The following is a 20,884-nucleotide window of genomic DNA, read 5'->3' on the forward strand; positions in this document are numbered from 1 at the left end:
AAAGTCTTATTTCTTGATTTGTGTTGGTTTTAATGTTAGTGAATGATTAGTTTGCCAGGTAACAGTATCGTCAATTGTCTACATAAATTTTTTTCTCAGGACCAGGAGAGGCACCCAATAATTCCCCTAGTATACTAGCTATGCTAGAAACACTGCAAAATGCACCTCATCTGGAAGTACACAAAGACATGATCAGATGGATATTGAAGGTAAATCTATTTAATGTAATTGTTGAAAATCATGGAATATTTTTTTTAAACTTTAGTTATATTGTGATGATTTCCCATGTTGATTTGTGTTACCTACTTTTTTTCCCTCTTCTAGAATCCAACACTGAGTTATCTGTCCAGCATTATAGTGTACATAGTAATATTCACGTCGCAAACAAATTAAGTGTTGGGTTTTTTTTCTTACAGACTTTTAATACTATTAAGAAACTCAGAGAAAGCTCTTCTACAAGTCCTGTGGCCGAGACAGAAGGAAATATTATGGAGGAGGTAAAAGCAAGCTGTAACAGTTAGCTGATCTGGAACAGGTCTGGGTTGTGACAAACAAAGGACTATATTTTTAATTGCAGCTTTAAATCAAAGATGGGAAACATCGGTGATTTCTGAAATGCTGTCTCACAGCTTATAGGTCATACCTATCTGTTTGAAAGACCTATTGGGAGAGTCCGTGGACTGTTTTTCTTTGCTTTGTATATTGTAGTCTCCAAATCTTTTGCAAGTTGACTCCTTAGAATGGTTCATAGTATTGATCACAGCATTTAATGATTCTGCTCTTCCCGTAATTTCAGACTCCATGGAAACTTGTTAAACAAATGGTATCTATGTATTTTGACCATGCAGGTCATTCCAGATAGGCTCTGCCAGTCTTCTTAGCTTGACATGACGTTCTAGGTACCACACAAAGACCTTGGAGCACTGGTACATTAAGGAACATGGGTAGTACAGAGGAAGAGCAGCACTAGAGATGAGACCTGTCAATCACCTTTTTTTCTTATGAATGCTCAAAGGGAAGAGAAATACAAAATACAATTAAAGGTTGAGTGGGAGAGGTACCTTTCTGGTTCTGCAGTTCTACCTGGCATTGAACAGGAGCTAAAGAGGGCACAAAAATAGCTTTTTGGTAGACTTTGCTTTTTTCTTTTTATGAGATTTTCCTTGTTTGGAGGTTAGTATCAGTTACAGATAACACTTGCTAAAATAAATTGTCTGTTGCAACAAGATTTTGATAATGACTGAGTGAACAATACAATTTCAGAGTTCACGTGATAAAGACAAAGCTGAAAGGAAGCGAAAAGCTGAGATTGCCAGATTGCGCAGGGAAAAGATCATGGCCCAGATGTCTGAGATGCAACGGCACTTCATTAACGAAAACAAAGAACTCTTTCAGCAAACTTTGGAGGAGCTAGATACTTCAACCTCCAGAGTACATGAAAATAGGTAAAGGAATCTCATTCAATTTTTTCCTTTAACTTTTACATGAGACTGTCCTATTGATACTGCTTAAAAAAGCACTTTTTTTAGTCTTGATGGAAAACTATTTGTAAGTTTTTGAGACCAAAAAAGCAGCAGTAATGGAATTCTTTCCTCCCCCTTTCTGACAAGATGGTGGGATAAATATTGATTCCTCCCTCATTGTGTTCAACATAAACAAAAAAATTATTTGCCTGTTTAAAATCATCCAGTAAATTTTTAATAACAATGAAGAGACTATGCTATTAAATGTAGTGAATTGGAACTAGTTGATTATACGTCTGTTCAGGATCTCCAAGAAAATCTGCTTGTAGGTGGAAATACGAATTGAAGCATGCTAATGATTTTGGGGAGGAAGTAGATGATGATGGAGAGTTGCAGATGTAGTTTCTGTGTTAAACTGGAGTGGGCAATACTACTGTGAGGTATGATTTTTTTCAGGAAAATACTGTCTATTTCTGGGGACACAGGGATTGTATGAATGCCAAAACTGGTTGTTGTTGAGAAAGCAATTATAATAAAGCTAGAAAGCTCATTAATCACATTTAAATCATAATCTGATTTGTAATGTTTTTCAAATAATTTGCTCACCAGTATTCTTTGAATATTCTAGCCCTGTAATTTCAGATGCAAAACTCACAGCCTTGGGACCAGAGCAAACTAGAGTAGCTGAACACAGACAGGTTGTTATGTGTATATTGTGTCAGGAGGAACAAGAAGTTAAAGTGGACAGCAGGGCTATGGTCTTGGCAGCATTTATTCAGCGATCAACTGTGTTGTCTAAAAATAGAAACAAAATTACTCCAGACCCTGGTAAGTAGTGTTCATAGTTGTCTTTAATATTAAATGAATGTTGGGAGTCACTGTAACAACTGCATGCTTTCTTTTGAAATGGTGTCACCCTCTTACGTTAATTGTATAATTGTGAATGACTTCATTGTAATCAGTGGTGAAACTCCCATACTTCTAGTGAGATAGAAATGTGTGTTCTAAATAGTGTAAAATCACTGCAAGGCATTATTTAAATGTTCTGCCAGCCATTTATGACAAATTATTTGTAACTATTAAAAAACCCTTAGCAGAGGTGTTTGTTCTTAAACTACACTCGTAACATTATAGAGAGAGGAGGTGTTGATGTAGGGCTGTAAAAGCACGAGATACACGTTTCTTTCCTCTCAGGTACATAACTTGAAATGCCTCTTAATGATAATAAAAAAAATGCTGAGATTTAGGTAGTTTTGTTAAACACATCACGGTGACCTGTAGCACTGTTACAAAGGTTTATCTTGATTCTATATATGTAAACACATAGAAAATTTCTGCACTGAATCGTTTTGCACTCTCGCTCTGAAGGTTAATGCTCTTAGAGTCATTGTTTAATGGTACTGAACCTACTCCTGCGGGTAGTTCTTGGGGACTTTTGCCAGGGCCCAGTACCTCTGAAAGCTTGATTTGAAGTCTCAGTATGGTACACATGCTCAAAACAAAATTGCATGATATTTGTAAACGATCTGAACAGTTTAAGTTGTGGATTAGCAGTATACTTCATTAAATGAGTTATGCTTCTGTGATAAAGTTTAATAATTATGCAAATGCAGTAACATTGACGTGCAGTTAATTCTTTTGATAAATGTTTATTTGAAGGCTGTTTTGTTTTACTTTAAATACAGAAAAGTATGACCCGTTGTTCATGCACCCAGATCTGTCATGCGGAACACACACTGGTAGCTGTGGACATATTATGCATGCTCATTGTTGGCAAAGGTAAAAACCCATATTTAAGTTTTTAGTCCAAATAGCATGTCATGCCATCAGTTTGCTTAATTGCACCAATTTTAATGACCAAATTACTACTGTGTAGTAAACTTAAATTTCGTATGTGGTCTTTGATATCGCTGCTCACTGAAGATGTGTTATTCATCTTCTTGTGTAGCTCATGTACAGTCCCATGTGGTTGCTGTTAACTCCTAGAAATGTCCTTAGATGCCTGTTTTCAGACCATTTTTGGGTCATCGTTGGGTGTGTGCTAAACCATCTCAGAGGCTTCTGGAATAGCAGTTACGTTTAGTAAAGCAGTGAATTCGGTTCCTTTTCATATAGGATTTGGAGATCAGCCACCAGGTTTTCCAGTTGCTGCTGTGTTGTGGCCTGTAATGGAATATGCACATGGATAACGCTTACGGCACCTCCCTTAACATTTTATGTGAAACTAAAGAATATTTTTTTTAATCCTTTAACTTCCTCTATACCTCTTTTCCTAAACGGAAGTTGCTACAGCTCAGACTTAACCACGTTTTTAATAGCTCAGTCAACTTCAGCACTTTGGGGGATTTTGGCTGCCAAAAACTGGGGATAGCCTGCAGTTAGTAATACTTTCAATCAGAGGGTAGAGCTTTTTCCTTCAGATCATTCTCTGATGTATATCCGGGAAAAGGCAAAATGGTGTTTTCAGGAGAACTGATGAATTTGTATGTTAAACAGTGCTTTAATAATTTGCTGCTAATATCTTGCTCTTTCCTAAAGGTATTTTGATGCTGTCCAAGCAAAAGAGCAGCGAAGACAACAAAGATTACGAGTACACACAAGTTACGATGTAGAAAATGGTGAATTCCTTTGCCCACTTTGTGAATGCTTAAGCAACACCGTTATTCCTCTGCTTCCTCCACCGAGAGTTTTGTTTAACAGGTCTGTTTGCTTTGTAAATGTTCTCAGTAAATGTAAAAACCAAAATCCCCAACAAACCACACCCCAAAAACCCCTTTAAAAATGTTTATTATCTTCTTTTTTGATAATCTCAAATGGATTGCCCATCTGTATATTTTCATTTGTGGACCTTCCTTGGTTATTGTATAGTACGAAATTTAGAGTGTGAAAGGGCAGTAAAGTGTAGGACCTGCAGGAAAAGAACTGAACATAGAGGAATATATGGACAGCAGAGAAAAGAGCATATTGAGAAATGGAAGTACATGGAATGCCAATGAAATACGAATTCTGTATATAGTTTGTTTGTAACTAATGTATGTATTTTGTTTACATATATTTTTGGACAGGTTAGACTTTTCAGGACAACCAAACTTAACTCAGTGGATCAAAACAATATCCCAGCAAATAAAAGCGCTGTATTTACTTCGAGATGAAGACTGTGCAAGTAAGTCTGAAGAAATGTGTAAATTTGTATGTGAAAATGTTATAATATTAATAGAAAAGACCAACTGTTTTGGTTCTGCCACAGTGGAGTTGAGAGATGGTGGCAAAAGCGGTGAGAACAGCTTGGAATTTCAGTTTCTGGTGATGCGTTCCTGCACCTTTTTATAATACAAAAATTATGTATTGGTGAATAATCAGTGTTCTGTTCTTGTTTGTACAGACAATTCTGGTAATTTGGAAAAAATGGATCAGCTGCAATTACCGGAAGGATTTAGACCAGATTTCAAACCGAAGTATGTATTTACATCTTCATAAATCATTAAAAATTCATCAATAAATAATAACGTGAAAATAGAATGTGACTTCTGTGCTATAAGGTCGCAACAATTAAGACAAATACATAAATTTTCCTTTAATTAGAAAAGTTGATCCTATTTTTATGGTACCATTGAAGTCCAACCCACAAGTAGTAAATAATGCAGTAGAATTTCAGAGGTGGATGTGGTAAGTGGATGTGCAGAGTTGTATAAATTGTATAAAATTTTATAATTGTAAAATTGTATAAAGTTGTATAAATGTGCTGCAGTTGTATAAATTTTGACATCAGGATTAAGCTTTGTTTCCCTATTACTTGTAACTGTGTGAAGGGTTCATCATTGTAACTCAGCACTACAAGTAAGACATGAAGAAAGGCTATGAAATAGAGAGTATGCTGATGTGTAATTTCAGCTATTACAGCGGGCTTATATTTGAGTCTATCCTTTCTCCATTGAGGAGAAAGTAATAAAATTCATTACATGGTACAGACATTTGTCTGCCAGCTGCACACAAGAATGCAAGACGCCTGTCCCAGCTGATGACAGGTTTTTTCTGTCAGTCACACACATTTCTTTTAATTTAGCCTTAACTATATTATCTTTGAAGACTGGATATTCTTAACACTAAGAAATGTGATTGGTTCCTGTCAACTACTCAAAAAATAATTGGGAGTGTATCTGTCACAGAAAAGAGGTTACAGAATACCAGATTCAAAGAAAGATTCTGAAGTTCTCAAATTTTAAGAAACCAGGTGTTCAGCTGTTGGGGTGAATGCTCATCATTAAAAGTAGTATGCTGCCAGTGGAGAAAATAATGAATTAGTGATACTGTTTTCTTTGTTTCAGGAACCCTTATTCTGAGAGCATAAAAGAAATGTTGACAACTTTTGGTACAGCTACGTACAAAGTAGGATTGAAGGTTCATCCAAATGAAGAAGATCCACGTGTACCTATAATGTGCTGGGGAAGCTGTGCTTACACGATACAGACTATAGGTACTAATGTATTCATTTTCATGGAGTCATAGAATTGTTTAGGTTGGAGAAGCCCTTTTAAGGTTAACTGTTAACTTAGCACTGCCAAGTCCACAACTAAACTGTGTCCCTCAGTGGCACATCTACACGTCTTTGCGCATTTGTATGTGCATTTCAGAATTCAGTTAAATTCACAGCATTGAAATATTTTGGGGGGTTTGTTTTTTTTTTTTTCCAGAACGAATTTTAGCTGATGAAGATAAACCGTTATTTGGTCATTTACCTTGTCGACAGGTAAGGATGAAGTAGCAGTTTCTCTCTGAATCAATGGAAAAAGAGGGAATTATGCTTTAATGCAGAATATCTAAATACTAAGTTATGATTATCTGATAGTTTTATTTGTTGGATCCCACAGTTTAGTCAATTAGTATCTAATTATTAACCTATTGAAAAATCAAATCTAGCAAAACTATTACTTTTTTTTTTCCTATAAATGCATATTTTAGTAAGGCCAGGGTTTCTTATGGTAACAGTCAAGAATACCAAAGGTAACTCCTATATTTGCATAAACATAAACATCTGTCATAATGTAGACACTCAAACTGCTCCCATAAACTACAGCTGAGGAGCCTAAAAAGAATGCTGTAAGTCAAAAGACCTTTTCATATTGAGGAATTTTGTTAACTGTGGCAGTGTCTCTTTTTCTTTGTTTTTAAAGGATGACTGCCTTACATCATTAACAAGATTTGCAGCAGCTCACTGGACAGTTTCATCTCTTTCAGCAGTACAGGGTCACTTTTGTACTCTCTTAGCATGTAAGTCACCACCTTATGCTGTTTTTTTTCAAAGATACAGATACAGAAAAATGCTTACAGGAAGATAGTTAGTCTTGATTACGAGAGTATTGTTTTATGTACTGGTTTTAAGTAATAGACCAAGAGCCTGTATTTTCCCATCTGTACCTATACGTATTTTGTCATAACTGTGGGGAAAAAAAGGTGTTTCTTTTGATCTGCAGTTCTAAGATACATTTCAAGAGAACCACGCATATTTTGCTCCAGAGGAGTTCTGTTGACTCTTCCCAGCATTTATATTACTGCTTTGAGAAAGATACCTAGAGCAAAGGAGAAGGAAGCATGGTCCTTCACAGAAGAAAAACGATAGGCTGGAACCTCAAAAAGGAGGAAATGTAACAATATAGTTTTGAAAGGAAATAGGGTCTTTGCAGAGGACTGTAATATATCTTCAAACTTCCCTGTCTTTGAAAACTAGGATTTGTGGTAAGACAGGACTTACTATGTAATGTCATGTATTAGTTGAGAATTTTAATGAGATCAGCCAAAATGTTCCAAGTGTAAAACATTTGTAGATATAGGTGAGAAGTCTGAAGTTCAGCGTAATACAGTAATTATCCATGAGAGGACTATTTTGAAAGGATACTATAAAATGGAATAATTTTAAATTTAGTCAGTAGAGACAGGAAACTCTCAAAGTGAATTAATATACTGAAATTACTGGTAAATCGATACTGCCTACTTCAGCAAACAGTTGGGAGCTTTATGGGGAGGAACTTGGTTGGCAGTTTGTAGCAGTAATGATTGAGCCATTCTCTGTGTGAAGCAGAAAAGCAAATGTTGCTAGCTTGTTTGACTGGAAATTTGTAGTATATGGTGTTACGCATGGTTTGGGTTTTCTTGAAAACTTGAGTCTGTGTTTCTTTCACACTTTTGGGTTGTGTTCTGTGGCTATACGGTTACAAAAGTAAAAGCAGTTGAAATATGAGTGCTGGTGAAATGTTTGCTAATAGAAATAGCTTCAAAATGTCACAGATCTTCAGCTGTTAATTTTTGGCCAGCAAGGCAGTCTTCAGCTGAAGTATTTTTAAATTGTTATGATGAGGCTATTTTTTACTGTAGTAGTGTTTTTAAACTTGGCAGCTTAAGTGCTTGTAGCTACATTGTAAAATTATTCTTACAGCTGCAGTTGAAACTTTTATGGTAAATCAGATTTTACTGCTTGGAGTAAAGAAGTTTGCAACTGTTCATTGATTGTTATTTTAAATGTTATTAAATTTTCAAGACACTTTGTTTGCTTTAGATGGAGGTACTTGAAATTTATTAAGTGTGAACTTCTGTTGTCAGCTGGAGTGCGTTGGTTAATACTTTGTGGTTACTGTGAATATGAACACTTCAGAGATGGAGAGACCAATACCTAGTTTTTTTAGAGATCAAAAAAAATGGATTCAAGACTCTTCAGCAATGTATTTTTGAGTTTGTAAGGCAGATGACTTACATGAGGCAAATTTAGTGAACCTTCTGAAGTTAACCTCTGCAATTTGTTTTCCTCTGAACAGTTGTGCAACAGTCAACAATTAGTGTTTCTGTTTAGTCACTAGTGTTTGAGCTTTTTCTGGGTCAGAGCTTCAGATACTGTCTCATTTCATCTCCCCCTGGAAACCTAAGCAATGAAAGTCAGTCACTGTCAGGGTAGTGAATGGCAGCACTTACTCTGTTAGTGTTACTTTGAGCTTGTTTCATTTCAAAACAGTATAGTCAAGTAGGCAAGCGTCTTTTCCAATAATGTTGAACAACTGTTGAATTCACACCTTTCTGGCCAAAACAGGTACATTTGTATTTTAAGTACTTTTAAGCATATAAACCAAGGAGATGGCTCTCATTTTGTAACTGAAGTACATTTAAAATCTTTTCATATATAAATGTTCAACTAATAAATTTATTTTTCTCTCTGAAATACTCAGCACTGGTGCCTAATGAAAAAAATGGAAATCTTCCTTGCATACTTGATATTGACATGTTTCATTTATTGGTAAGTATTCCATAATATGTATTAATAATGTTTTGATCCAGTAGGCACTGTGTAAAAAACTTAATTGGAAAGTGTCTCTTTACTCTGGGTAAGGAGCCTTTCAGAATGTTTGGGTTTTTATTATTTTTTCACTACCTAATACAACTTAAAAGACTCTTTTTGTTTCAAGTGTCCTTATCTATAAATAGTTAAAATGAGGTGGAATGTATATTCTTTGGATGTTAAAAAACCCAAACTAAAACCAACCCCTCCCCAGCAAACCACAGACAAGAAATGGAAAAAATAAACCTCACCCAAACAAACAGACCCCCAAACCACCCTGATAGTTAATCATTGATCCCTTAAATAATGGCTGGCTAATTAACCTCAGAATTAGCCTTATAAGGTATGCTGCCTTAAAAGGGTATAGTTGCAGCATGAGCATAGAAAATGGAAAGATTCAAAAAGAAAGGGAATATACCAACTTTCTTATTTTCTTTTACAGGTAAGCTTGGTGCTTTCTTTCCCTGCCATACATTGTCAGGATTTTTCAGGGATTAGTCTCGGCACTGGAGATCTTCACCTGTTTCATCTTGTCACAATGGCACACATAATACAGATTTTACTTACCTCACCAACAGGTAATGCCACTTTCTTTCAACTTTTATTGAAGTAATTCCTCAAATCTGTACATGGAAAACACCAAGGTGCTATTGGTAAATGTATGCAGTTTACAGTTGTAAAATAAAATCATTGGTGCTTTCTCTTTCAGCCCGTAGAGAATACTGATAAATTGTGCTCATGAATATTCAGGTTTTAGCTTTTATTGCTTAAACACTAGAGGGTTTTTTGGAGCACAGCTAGCCGTGAATCCTAGCTTTCCAGCTAATAGAACAGTGCCTGGAAGTGTTTATTGCAGAGACTTGGCTTGGGCATTGTATGATGTGTAAGCTGCAGTTATTGAGGTTAGGAATCAACGTGTCTCCTGGCCAGAGGAACTGGATAAGGTGTAGTGTGCCAAAAGCGAAGAATTCTAACCAAGTATTTTAAGAAAGCCAACCAATTGAACGAGTAAACCAGCACCTCACTGGAATTGACAATAGCATAAATTTACCATGTAAGATATGCAGCAGAAAACTTCTTCCCAGTATGTCATATTGTAGTACAGTGGAATGTTTCACTTAGTTTTGGCCTTTTTCTCAAAACTTAAAAAAATACATTCTTGCTGTATAAACATGTATATATGAAGTAACTTGCTTATTATTTCTTTTTTCTTCAGAAGAGAATGGCATGGATCAAGAAAACAGTAACAGTGAGGAGGAAGCAGCTGTGCTTACACTGTATAAATATCTTTGCCAGTGTACAGGAAGGTAAAAGTGCAATCTTTTGATAAAATTGCAGAGTATTTTCTCCCTTCTGGACTCAACATTAACTACTGACAGAGTTCTATATACTAATGCTATCAAAGATGAGACTTCTAACTTGGGAACCCTTGTGTCTTGTTTCTTATCTGCTAGATATCTTTATCCACTTGTCTACTAGATTCAATTTTTGAGTAACTATTCCTGTAAATTCCTTTGTGCTCATAAAGGTACCTGCTCAGGAAGATTATGCTCTGGGACATTTTTTTTTTTCATTAGTTTGTAGATATGTAAAATCTGCAATTGGCGGTGTCCGAGTACAGAAAACTTGTTAGGATCTGAAATTTCTGTGCAAAATTTTCCTTTGTTTACTGTCACCATCCCAGTTGGTTACATTTTTATGAGTCTATTTTTTTGTTTTTCTTGGAGTTAACTTTGAAATAAACACTTTGCATAACACTAGTTTCAACTGAAGTCATAATATAATACAAAATATGACTGAAGACCTACTAAATGTAGTTCTGAAACTGAAATTTTGTTTTATTGTTGTGTTCTCTTAAGTGCCTTGAAAGAAATTACCTCAGGCTGGCACCTGTGGAGGAATCTAAAAGCTGGAATCATGCCTTTCCTGCGATGTTCTGCTTTGTTTTTCCATTACTTAAATGGAGTCCCAGCACCCTCAGAAATTCAAGGTACTGGCTGCTTTGTGTTAAGTCAGCTTTTCAAGATACAAATATTTATGGACAAAATAAATTACATTTAAATATCTCCTTTGAAGAAGCTGATGCAATGAATGTGGGCTTGTTACCAGTGCAGAACCATATCTCCATAATGAAAATTTTGGGAAAAAATAATTTCACTTTTAGTAACGTGTTTTTAATATAGAGTCAAATGCCATTCTAGATTGTTTAAAACAGAAATTGATGCTCTTCTGTTAAAAAGTGAAATTTTGATTATTTCAAATCTCCTATTGATTACTGTTTTCACGTAGACCTGCTTTTGCTCGCACTGATCTCATTCAAATCAGCATCTGCTGGGAATTAGTATCTCTCATAACTATAAATACACTGTGCTACGTTACACCCCAGTAATGGATGTCAGTAACATTTTTCTGTCCTCCTCTTATGGGATATGTAGGGATAGAACGTAAATCTGAAGATGTTGATAGTAAGTAGGTCCACACTGCTTCAGGACTCCCATGTTTAAAACGAAGTCTGATACTTGGTGCCGAGATGATATGAGAACAGTGGTTGTCTCTTGTCATGGGTGTCTTCATGGTTTGGTACTTGTAGAATGTTTCCTTGACAAATAGTGTTTAAAATGTAGATTTTTCTTTTTTCCCCCTCCCCCCCCGCTTCCATTTAACAGTCACAATACTTAAGCGTTTGGGCCAAAAGAAAAGAAACCTTTTTCCTGAACTTTGATTTTCTATAGTGAGGTTTTCCAAGTTCACGGTCTGGACCAGTAGTGACCACTTGAGTTCTTTGTTTCCAATACTCTAAAGATGAGCTACAAATGTGTACTTCCAGACAGTAGGTCCATGGGTCTTTATAGAGTCAGTTGTAGGAAAGGGGAAGAGGAAGGCTTTACTTCACCTTCTTTTACAATCCTCAAGTTCCAGGTGCATACATGGCCCTGCAGGTCCCTGCCACCGATGGATGTCCTGACAGTGGCCATGGTACTGGGTGTTCAGCTTTCCCTTCCCATTCCCTCACCACCCACTGATCCCACAACGGGCCTGTATTGCTCTTCTCTGGTGTTTTACTGGGGATTGTGAAACAGCATTCCCTTGGTCATGAGAAGGAAGTGAGCACAGGTTTTATTGTAATGCTCTTCACTCTTTATTCAGGAGCAAAAGAGGCCATGGAAGAGGTACTGGTACTCTTTGTCCTGAAAGCTGGGAGAGCAGAGGCCCACGGAGTCAAACCAATAGACTAGTATAAATATGGTAATCTGGTGGTTGTGTCCTACATATTTTAGTAGAGTTTAAAATTGCAGGTATTTGCAATTTTTGTATTTCTGAGGCTGTGGTACGCTGCCTGTCGCTGACCACCTGTCTGGGGTTTTGGCACAGATTCCAAGGAGCACAAAGCAGCCATTTAATGGATGACATTAAAACAATCACATACCAATTTGTAAAGGCCATTGAACTCTCTGTTATGGTTCTTACACGACTAGGCTTGAACTGTGCTTGGGGGGACGTTTGAGGAAAGTTGCTTTTCATTACTGGCAGCTTTTCAACATAGCTGCCTGCTGCCTTTACTAGCACTTTCATACTTTGTACCAAATCTTCGGTGTGAGGGAATACAGTTAAAAAATAGAAGGGATAGCTTTTTATATTTAGAGCTAAATTTCATTTATTGTAGATAATATCATTTTAAAACATCTAATTATGAGAATTGCACTTTTTTTTTTTCCAACAGTAAGTGGAACAAACCAGTTTGAACATTTATGTAGCTATCTTTCCTTGCCAAACAACCTCACTTGCCTTTTTCAAGAAAATAGTGAGATTCTGAACACATTAATAGAAAGGTAAGTTGTTGTGGTTTTATGCTTCGTTTAAATATGGAATCATAGAGTGGTTTGAGTTGGAAGGGACTTTAAAGACCATCTAGTTCCAACCCCCCTGCCATGGGCAGGGACACTTTCCACTAGCCAGGTTGCTCAGAGCCCCGTCCAACCTGGCCCTGAACATTTCCAGGGATGGGGCATCCACAATTTCTCTGGACAACCTGTTACATTGCTTTACCACTCTCACAGTTCAATATCTAATCTAAATCTACTCTCTTTAAGTTTAAAGCCATCCCCCCTTGTCCTGTCGTGACATGCCCTTGTACAAAGTCCCTCTCCAGCTTTCCTGCAGGCCCCTTTAGGCACTGTCAGACTGCTGTAAGGTCTCCTCAGAGCCCTCTCTTCTCCAGGCTGAACAACCTCAACTCTCTCAGCCTGTCTTCAGAGAAGAGGTGCTCCAGCCCTCTGGTCATCTTTGTTGCCCCACTCTGGACTTGCTCTCTAACAGGTCTATGTCTTTATGTTGGGGGCTCCAGAGCTGAACACAGTATATTCCAGGTGGAGTCTTATGAGAGCAGAGTAGAGGGGGAGAATCGCATCCCTCAACCTGCTGGCCACGCTTCTTTTGATGCAGCTCACAAGCTGCACAGGCCCACCTCTCATGCCTGTCAAGGTCCCTCTCTGGATGGCATCCCTTCCCTTCAGCGTGTCGACCACACCACACAGCTTGGTGTCACTGGCAAACTTGCTGAGGGTGTGCTCAGTCCCACTGCCCATGTCGCTGACAAAGGTGTTGAACAGCACCGATCCCAGTATGGACCCCTGAGGATTGCCACTCATCAGCAGTCTCCACTTGGGCATCGAGCTGTTGACTGCAACTCTTTGACTATCCAGCCAATTCCTTATCCACTGTCTCCAGTTTAGAGACAAGGATGTTGTACGGGGCAGTGTCAGAAGCTTTGCACAAGTCCAGGTAGATGATGTCCGTTGCTCTTTCCTCACCTGTCACTGCTGTAACCCTGTCGTGGAAGGCCGCCAGATTTGTCAGACATGACTTGCCCTTAGTGAAGCCGTGCTGGCTGTCACCAATCACCTCCTTATTTTCCACGTGCTTTAGCATAGTTTCCAGGAGGGTCTACTTCATGATCTTGCCAGGCACAGAGGTGAGGCTGACTGGCCTGTGGTTTCCTGGGTCGTCTTTATATCCCTTTTCAAAAATGGGGGTTATGTTTCCCCTTTTCTAGTCGGTGCGTACTTCACTGAACTGCCACAGTTTCTCACATATGATTGATAGCGGCTTAGCCACTTCTTTCAGGGCCCATGGACGCATCTTATCAGGGCCCATGGACCTGTGCACCTTCAAGTGCCATAGATGGTCTCAGACCTGATCTTCTCCTATAGCACGTGGTTCTTTCTTCTCCCAGTCTCTGCCTTTGCCTTCTGTAACTTAGACGGTATGGCTGGAGCACTTGCCCATGAAGACTAAGGCAAAAAAGTCACTGAGTACCTCAGCCTTCTTCATGTCCCGGGTAGCCAGTCTCCCATTTCCTTCTGGAGAGAGCCCATGTTTTCCCCAGTGTTCCTTTTATTGCTGTAGAAGCTTTTCTTGTTGCCCTTGACGTCCCTGGCCAGATTTAATTCTATCAGGGCTTTAGCTTTCCTAACCTGATCCCTGGCTGCTTGGACAGTTTCTCTGTATTCCTCCCAGGCTACCTGGTCTTGCTTCCACCCTCTGTAGGCTTCCTTTTTGTGTATAAATGGAATAAAGAATCCTGCACCTAGATAGTAATACAAGTATTCTCCCAGGAGTGCATATATGGAAGTGAATCATAGACTTTTAAAAGCATTTGTGAAAGAAGTGTTTTGGAAGAAATCATTGTGGTTGTAGAGATTATTGAATAGATGTACTGTGGATTTTTTACTTATTTGCTTTTGAAAACTATCATCCATTGATGTTAAAAGCCTATTTTTTTTTTCTTCTTTCTTGTAGCTGGTGCAGTAACAATGAAGTGAAAAGATACCTGGAAGGCAAGAGAAATGCTATCAGGTAAACATGGAGAAATTTTAAGCAGAGAAAGGAGAGACACTTTAATGTTGTAGTTTTCTCCAAATACTTCTTCTAAAGGATGTTTATAATACCATAGTTTCAGTTCTGCTTTATTGAATGACAAAGATATTAGGGAACAAGCAAAGAGACCTTGGGAATTTTGTAAGAGAAGAGAAATACTGCTTAAATTGGTAGAGTTTTGAAGGCAAAGTTAAATAGTATAGTTTTATTTAGGCTGATCTGCAGAAATCAGAGGCCATAACATTTCTTCTCATGTTTCCTATAGTAGATTTGTACCTTCTGATTCAAAAGATACGCTGTTGCTAGAAGACATATATAATCTGTGTTTAAAAATGCCAGGCATTGAAGAGCTTTTTAAATTATCTTTTTAAAGAATCCAAATTCTTCAGTGAAAACAACACTCAAGTCAGTTGCTAAAAAGAAAATTTGTTTTTCATACATTTCTACTATACTAAGCAATTATTTTTAATTCAAAATGCATTTAATATGTAGTGGGCGTGGAAAAGTATTTGGGGTGTTTTTCTTTATGAAGGGTGGGTAAAAATAGTAGTTATGAATTATCCAGATAATTATAAATTAATACAAGGTTCAAAGTGCTGTTGTTAAAAACATCTCTGCATTTTAATCTCTCATGCTGAATACATAAAGTCAATCTTTCAGTGTTGTGCAGACAACAAGGCTAAGTGACAAAAATAAGAATTTGTCACTTCATCTGTTAAACAGGGTATTAACAGAATTTCATATACAGAAAGAATATTCTGATTGCATAGTTGATTTCCTGTTATATGTGATTGTTGGGTTTTTTCCATGTGTTCCTTCTGCTGATTCTTAACTGCTCTTCCCAAGATTATGTCTATTTTGACAGTGATTTTTTTTCTCTCAGTATTTTATTATACATTGCCTCTGTTACAAACTTAATATTTGCATTTCACAGTCTTAATTTGTATTATTCCTAGAGTTGAAGATTATTAAACTGTAGTGTATGTATAGCATCTGCCAAAAAAATTAATTTTTAACTGTTATTTCTAAAGATAAAAGTATTTGCTATCGAATAGGTCCTTTTCATTGCATGAGTATTTCATCCTCTTCAGGATACAAGTTCTTTGAACCTGAGAGTCAGAATATTTTCTATTAATTATTAGTGACAAAAGGAAAACACAAAGCAAACTGATAAGGTAGCAGAACAAATATCCAGTTAAATCTGAAATAACCTCATCATGAGATTTTGCTAAAAGCATGCATATGACATGAATTTTTCTGACTTTCTGCCTGTGCATTTTCTCAAATCCATAAAAATATGATTAAGAAACCTGGAGGCGGTATAGTTGAGAGGTGTGGGTTCCTTTTTCATGTGCTATCATTTTACTCTATGAATCACAGAGAAGAGGAAAACTTTTAAAAATTTAATTATTCACAGATGCTGTTTAGATGAGTAAGGAAAACATGAATGAGTTTGAAATAACTGTGTATTATTCGTTGGAATATGAGTGTCTAATTTGATTGCTTTATTCTAGCTATGCAAGAGAATCCAACAAATTAATAGACCTTCCGGACGACTACAGCTGCCTCATTAACCAAGCATCCAATTTCTCGTAAGTTGTATGCAGTTACAGTGAGGACCACTAAAGTAGTCTCTTTTTGATGACCTGGGAAACCTGTAACCTGAAAGCCTTTGGGAGTTTTTTATAGAATCATGAAGTTAATGGCACATAATTGACAGTCGTCTCTTCCAGCAAAGCTGCTGTGTATTTCAGTGAAATAGAAATTGCAAGGATCTGTATAACTGTTAACTGTATAAATGTTCCAAAGTAGTTCTGAATCTTTTTACCATCTAGAGTTGATACATACAATGGATTTATTTTTTTTTCCCCCCTCTGCCTAACAAAAGGTGTCCAAAATCAGGTGGTGATAAAAGCAGAGCCCCAACATTGTGCCTTGTGTGTGGGACCATGCTATGTTCTCAGAGCTACTGTTGTCAAACTGAATTAGAAGGAGAAGATGTTGGAGCCTGTACTGCACATACGTACACTTGTGGTTCGGGAGTGGGCATATTCCTTAGGTAAGGAACTGAACACCTGTACTTCTATCGCTAGATTAGGTGGTGTGTGTAGACATGAAATGAATGGTTATAGCAGTGAGCTTGCAGGGGTGGTTTGTTAGTAACAGGATTGCCTAGAAACTAGAGTATTCCTCTTCCTTTGGTATAAGGTTCAGAGGTTGTTTCTTTGAAGATAAAGTGTCATAGGGAATCTGAGTTTTAATTTGTTTTCTCTGTGCATTTATTTCCACTCAAATACTACAAAACAATAAAGGTAAATATCTTGACTTTGCTGCTGCTGCTGAAAACATGAGAATTCATTTTAGTAGTCTTCCTGCGTACAAGGAAAGGTTAGAATAATGTCCATTTTTCACTTTGGCAAGGATTAGTGAGAAGTGAAATTGTTTTATTTTCTTACCATGTTTGTGTGTAGTATTTCACACAGACTGCAGATAATATGACATGAAACTACATTGTTTTTAACTGCTACGAAGAAGTTATAACAGGAAGAGAATAAGATCTTCAGTTAAAAAAAAGTCCTTTAAAAATCTGTACATGCAATTTATACAAAATGAAAGTAGGTGAGAGTTGGAAAAGCTGTGTCTATGAAACTATTCACCTAAACAAAATCTTCCTTGTGTTTCTCTCTAGAGTACGAGAATGTCAGGTGCTATTTTTAGCTGGGAAAACAAAGGGCTGCTTTTATCCTCCTCCTTATCTTGATGACTATGGAGAGACAGACCAGGGACTCAGGTAAATATTTAAAAATACATCTTTTAAAGACAGGAATTTGAAAACTGTCTGGTTTGTAAAATATGCTTTCTACATTATCTTTTTATTTTAATTATATAGGGAATGTTATATTTTGACATTGGTGCTGCGTCTTAATACCTTCAGACATTTTAATACTAATATGGGGGGTTAGGTTAAAAATATTTAATGGAAGATCTTTCCCACGTTACAAACATTCGTCTTGAGGTGTAAAAACTTGAATTTTTTTAACATCTGAGAAGTTGCTTAGAAACTGAAGCTGAAAATTTTATTTGTATATAGTACATTTTTTTTGTATGTGTGTTAATTTAATACCAAGTGGAAATACTATGAGAGTATTTTATTTAATATCAGTTCTTTGTGTTAACTCCTACCTCTGCTTCCCGTGAGAATAATTTGGGAACTTCATATTGTTAATGCTTGCTACTTCTGAAACTGGTCAAAACCATAGAATATGAACTTGTTCAGCATGGAAAGATTGCTGGAAACCTGCGTTCATACTTCGGTGGGGTGTCCATAAGATTCCCAAAGGCTGGAGGGAACCATTGAGCAGTAATAAGGGTGGGGAACCATGCAAGGTAGCACTCCGGTTTACTAATGCAAATTTCTGTTGATTGGTTCTGATAAGGGAATGAAGTTAAAGGGTTATCTAAATATATTACTATTTTGAAGGGTTATCTAATACTTAATATGTCATGCCTTAGTGTTTGTGTTTAGTTGCAGTGTTTTATCATTCCTGATAAGTATTATCTCCTTTTCAGACGTGGGAATCCCTTACATCTGTGCAAAGAACGATTTAAAAAGATTCAAAAACTCTGGCAGCAGCACAGTATCACGGAGGAAATTGGACATGCACAAGAAGCGAATCAAACACTAGTTGGCATTGATTGGCAGCATTTATAGTGGTTATCTGCTGAAGACTGGAACTTTATTAAGGTTTTTGTAACTCAGTAAGCTTTTCAAAAGAGGGATTAGGAAAAAAGCCTGAGGGGGGAAAAAACCCCACAAACCTAGTCCTGTTATTTAATCTTTGTTTTACAATGTATTTCATAAAGATACCAAGTTAACATTAATCAAGTAAACTTCTTTCTATGTAAGCAAGTTTGATTGGTCATATAATTTGCACTGTGCTTCCTTCACAGAAAAGTCTTGGGTTATAAACCTGGGCAAATGAACTTGAGTTTCTGATAAAAAAAAAAAAAAAGAATGACTCTTTTTGGAAGTCTGACTATGATTTTTCTTATAAACTGCAAGAGAAAAAGACTGCTGAAACAGAAACTAGATAGAGCACAATTACGGATTGTGTTTTGCCCCTTGCTAGTAATCTGAGCCGTTTTATTTATTATTCTGCATTTTAATACTTAAGCTGTGTGTACATGCAATGGAATGAAGTAAGGAAGCAAATAATGTAGCAAATGGGTGTTTCTGTCTGCATCAGTGGATAATTCACTCTTTCACTTGGTGTTACCTAAAACAAGTTTGTCATTTGTACTCTTGCAGCTTTCTTGCTTCCGGTTGTTTTTTAACTAAAAAAAACCTAACACTAGCTTTACAAGTAAAATAATTTAATTTAAAGCTTTTTCCAGAGCATTGCACTTGTTTAGAATTACGTAGTTTGTAATTTGAATTTAGCTGGGAAACCCTTTCACTTTCACTTATGTGATTGGTTATTGGTATTCAAGGGTTGACATTGTGTCTTTAGAAGATATTTTAAGACAACAACAATATGTAAAATGTCACAAAAGCTAATTCTGTGTTAATTTGCAGAAGCGCAGAGGATGTTTTCTTCATTTTTGTTAACAGTCAACTTTTAAGGTGCAAATCCTATCTCCTTTTTGTTGCAGACAAAATGAATGGTTTCCTCTGGCTTTGAAGGGCCACAATCACACTGCCCACATTTTTGCATTAATTTTTAATTTTTTTTTCTGTTGTCCCATCAAGTATATTTACTTTTTGGCTTGATTTAAAGCTCTGTAAAGATGTTTGCATATAGTATATTTTATAAATATATTCTATAACTGCGCAGATTTGCACTTGATATGAGGGTGCCTGAAGGCAGTGAGTTTTCTAGTTGTATGTACTTAGACCGCCAAGGTGTCTCTAAAAAGTGACATTATGCTTACTGATTTAAAATAAAATCAATTACCTTTATCTCTTCTATCTTCTGACAAATTAGTAAAATCTTTAATTTATGTAGTTCTGTTTCCTTAATAATCTGTGGTTCTTTTGATTAAGTCTTGCTTTCTGACTACGTCTTCAGCCCAGATGAGCAATCCTTTTACTGTCTGCTGTGTCTTCAGTTACACTTGGTCTGACTGAATTGTTTCTATTTTTACAGATTTAATGCTTCAGATAAATTTTGTATATTCATGGTGTACAGGACAATTTTTCAAACATTCAGTAACAGTATTGAGTGAAGATGTGAAGTATGAAATAAAGAAACTTGGCCAATGCTGATTTCCTTTTCTTAAAAGCAGTACAGGCTACTCATGTCTGAATTACCTGTTGTAGATTGAATCATTTATAATCTTGCTGTCACTTTTTACAGAGAGACATGCAGAAGTTGCAGGAAAAAATGACATTAATGTTTCATCTCTGCCTTCCCCTACTTAGCTGGTTGATACATCAACAGTTTTCTGTGCATGGTACTTAGAAATGACACTTTTTTTGGTGACATTACTGTTCCTTTGCAGTCTTGCTTCTTAAGCTGTGTGCCATGGTTTCAAATAATGTGTAACTGCATTGAAAAACTCTTTTCCTGTAAGCATAATATTAAAAAGGTAATTGATGATACTGACAGATTTCTCTGTGCAAAGCAAAATATTGACAGCAAGAAGGATTTTTTTTTTTTTCTTCCCTCTGGGGTGATTCTCAGAGACTGTGAGGTTGAATAGGTTGGTAATGTTATAACCACAAATAATTGCAAAGTACACAGTTTATCATTTTTTGCAATTTAGTCATTCTTTATTGAAGACTTCTATTTTCTGATTTGTTTTGCATGTATTTATATTAATGTAGAAATATTTATAACATTGTTTCAGTATCAGGGAAATACTATCTGTAATAAATTGGCTATAACTTTAATATTTATGGATTATGTGTGCAATCTAGAATGCGTTATATGTATGAGAAGAGAAAAAAACCCCATCAACAAAAAAAACATAAAATCCCCAAACCTGAAACCGTCATAAAGGAATACAAAGGTGAAAGTATCAGGTAAATGCTTTTGGTGTTGACATTCAAGAAGCACTTTTTAAACATTCTTAGAATTTTGCTGATCTTGTTCCTTCAAGTGTGTCACCTTGTTAATCACAAACTAACAGAAATACCTGGATGTGCAACATCTGCAGTTTCCCAGCTACAACTGTAAGATGATTATATTATTAGTGTCATTTGCTTCAGTCAGCTAAACCT

At 36.5% G+C, this 20,884-nt stretch overlaps 1 protein-coding gene across 2 annotated transcripts in view; it reads left to right on the top strand.

Moving 5' to 3' along the window:
* The window catches only part of UBR2 (ubiquitin protein ligase E3 component n-recognin 2), a 60,004-nt gene extending 39,450 nt beyond the window's left edge, over window positions 1–20,554 (top strand). For both annotated transcript variants that reach the window (XM_056357147.1, XM_056357146.1), the window contains exons 27-47: window positions 100–209; window positions 417–497; window positions 1,264–1,445; window positions 2,092–2,291; window positions 3,149–3,242; window positions 4,002–4,163; window positions 4,529–4,626; window positions 4,846–4,918; window positions 5,789–5,937; window positions 6,155–6,210; window positions 6,635–6,731; window positions 8,675–8,742; window positions 9,227–9,362; window positions 10,001–10,091; window positions 10,644–10,774; window positions 12,506–12,614; window positions 14,584–14,640; window positions 16,176–16,253; window positions 16,550–16,720; window positions 17,351–17,452; window positions 18,232–20,554. In XM_056357147.1, coding sequence (XP_056213122.1) covers window positions 100–209; window positions 417–497; window positions 1,264–1,445; window positions 2,092–2,291; window positions 3,149–3,242; window positions 4,002–4,163; window positions 4,529–4,626; window positions 4,846–4,918; window positions 5,789–5,937; window positions 6,155–6,210; window positions 6,635–6,731; window positions 8,675–8,742; window positions 9,227–9,362; window positions 10,001–10,091; window positions 10,644–10,774; window positions 12,506–12,614; window positions 14,584–14,640; window positions 16,176–16,253; window positions 16,550–16,720; window positions 17,351–17,452; window positions 18,232–18,373 — 2,387 coding nt within the window. In that variant the 3' untranslated portion in view covers window positions 18,374–20,554. The remainder of the gene's footprint in view (window positions 1–99; window positions 210–416; window positions 498–1,263; window positions 1,446–2,091; window positions 2,292–3,148; window positions 3,243–4,001; window positions 4,164–4,528; window positions 4,627–4,845; window positions 4,919–5,788; window positions 5,938–6,154; window positions 6,211–6,634; window positions 6,732–8,674; window positions 8,743–9,226; window positions 9,363–10,000; window positions 10,092–10,643; window positions 10,775–12,505; window positions 12,615–14,583; window positions 14,641–16,175; window positions 16,254–16,549; window positions 16,721–17,350; window positions 17,453–18,231) is intronic.
* Window positions 20,555–20,884: the final 330 nt, after the last annotated feature.

This window comes from Falco biarmicus, chromosome 12, assembly GCF_023638135.1.
Source record: "Falco biarmicus isolate bFalBia1 chromosome 12, bFalBia1.pri, whole genome shotgun sequence".
In the NCBI taxonomy this organism is placed as follows: Eukaryota; Metazoa; Chordata; class Aves; order Falconiformes; family Falconidae; genus Falco; species Falco biarmicus.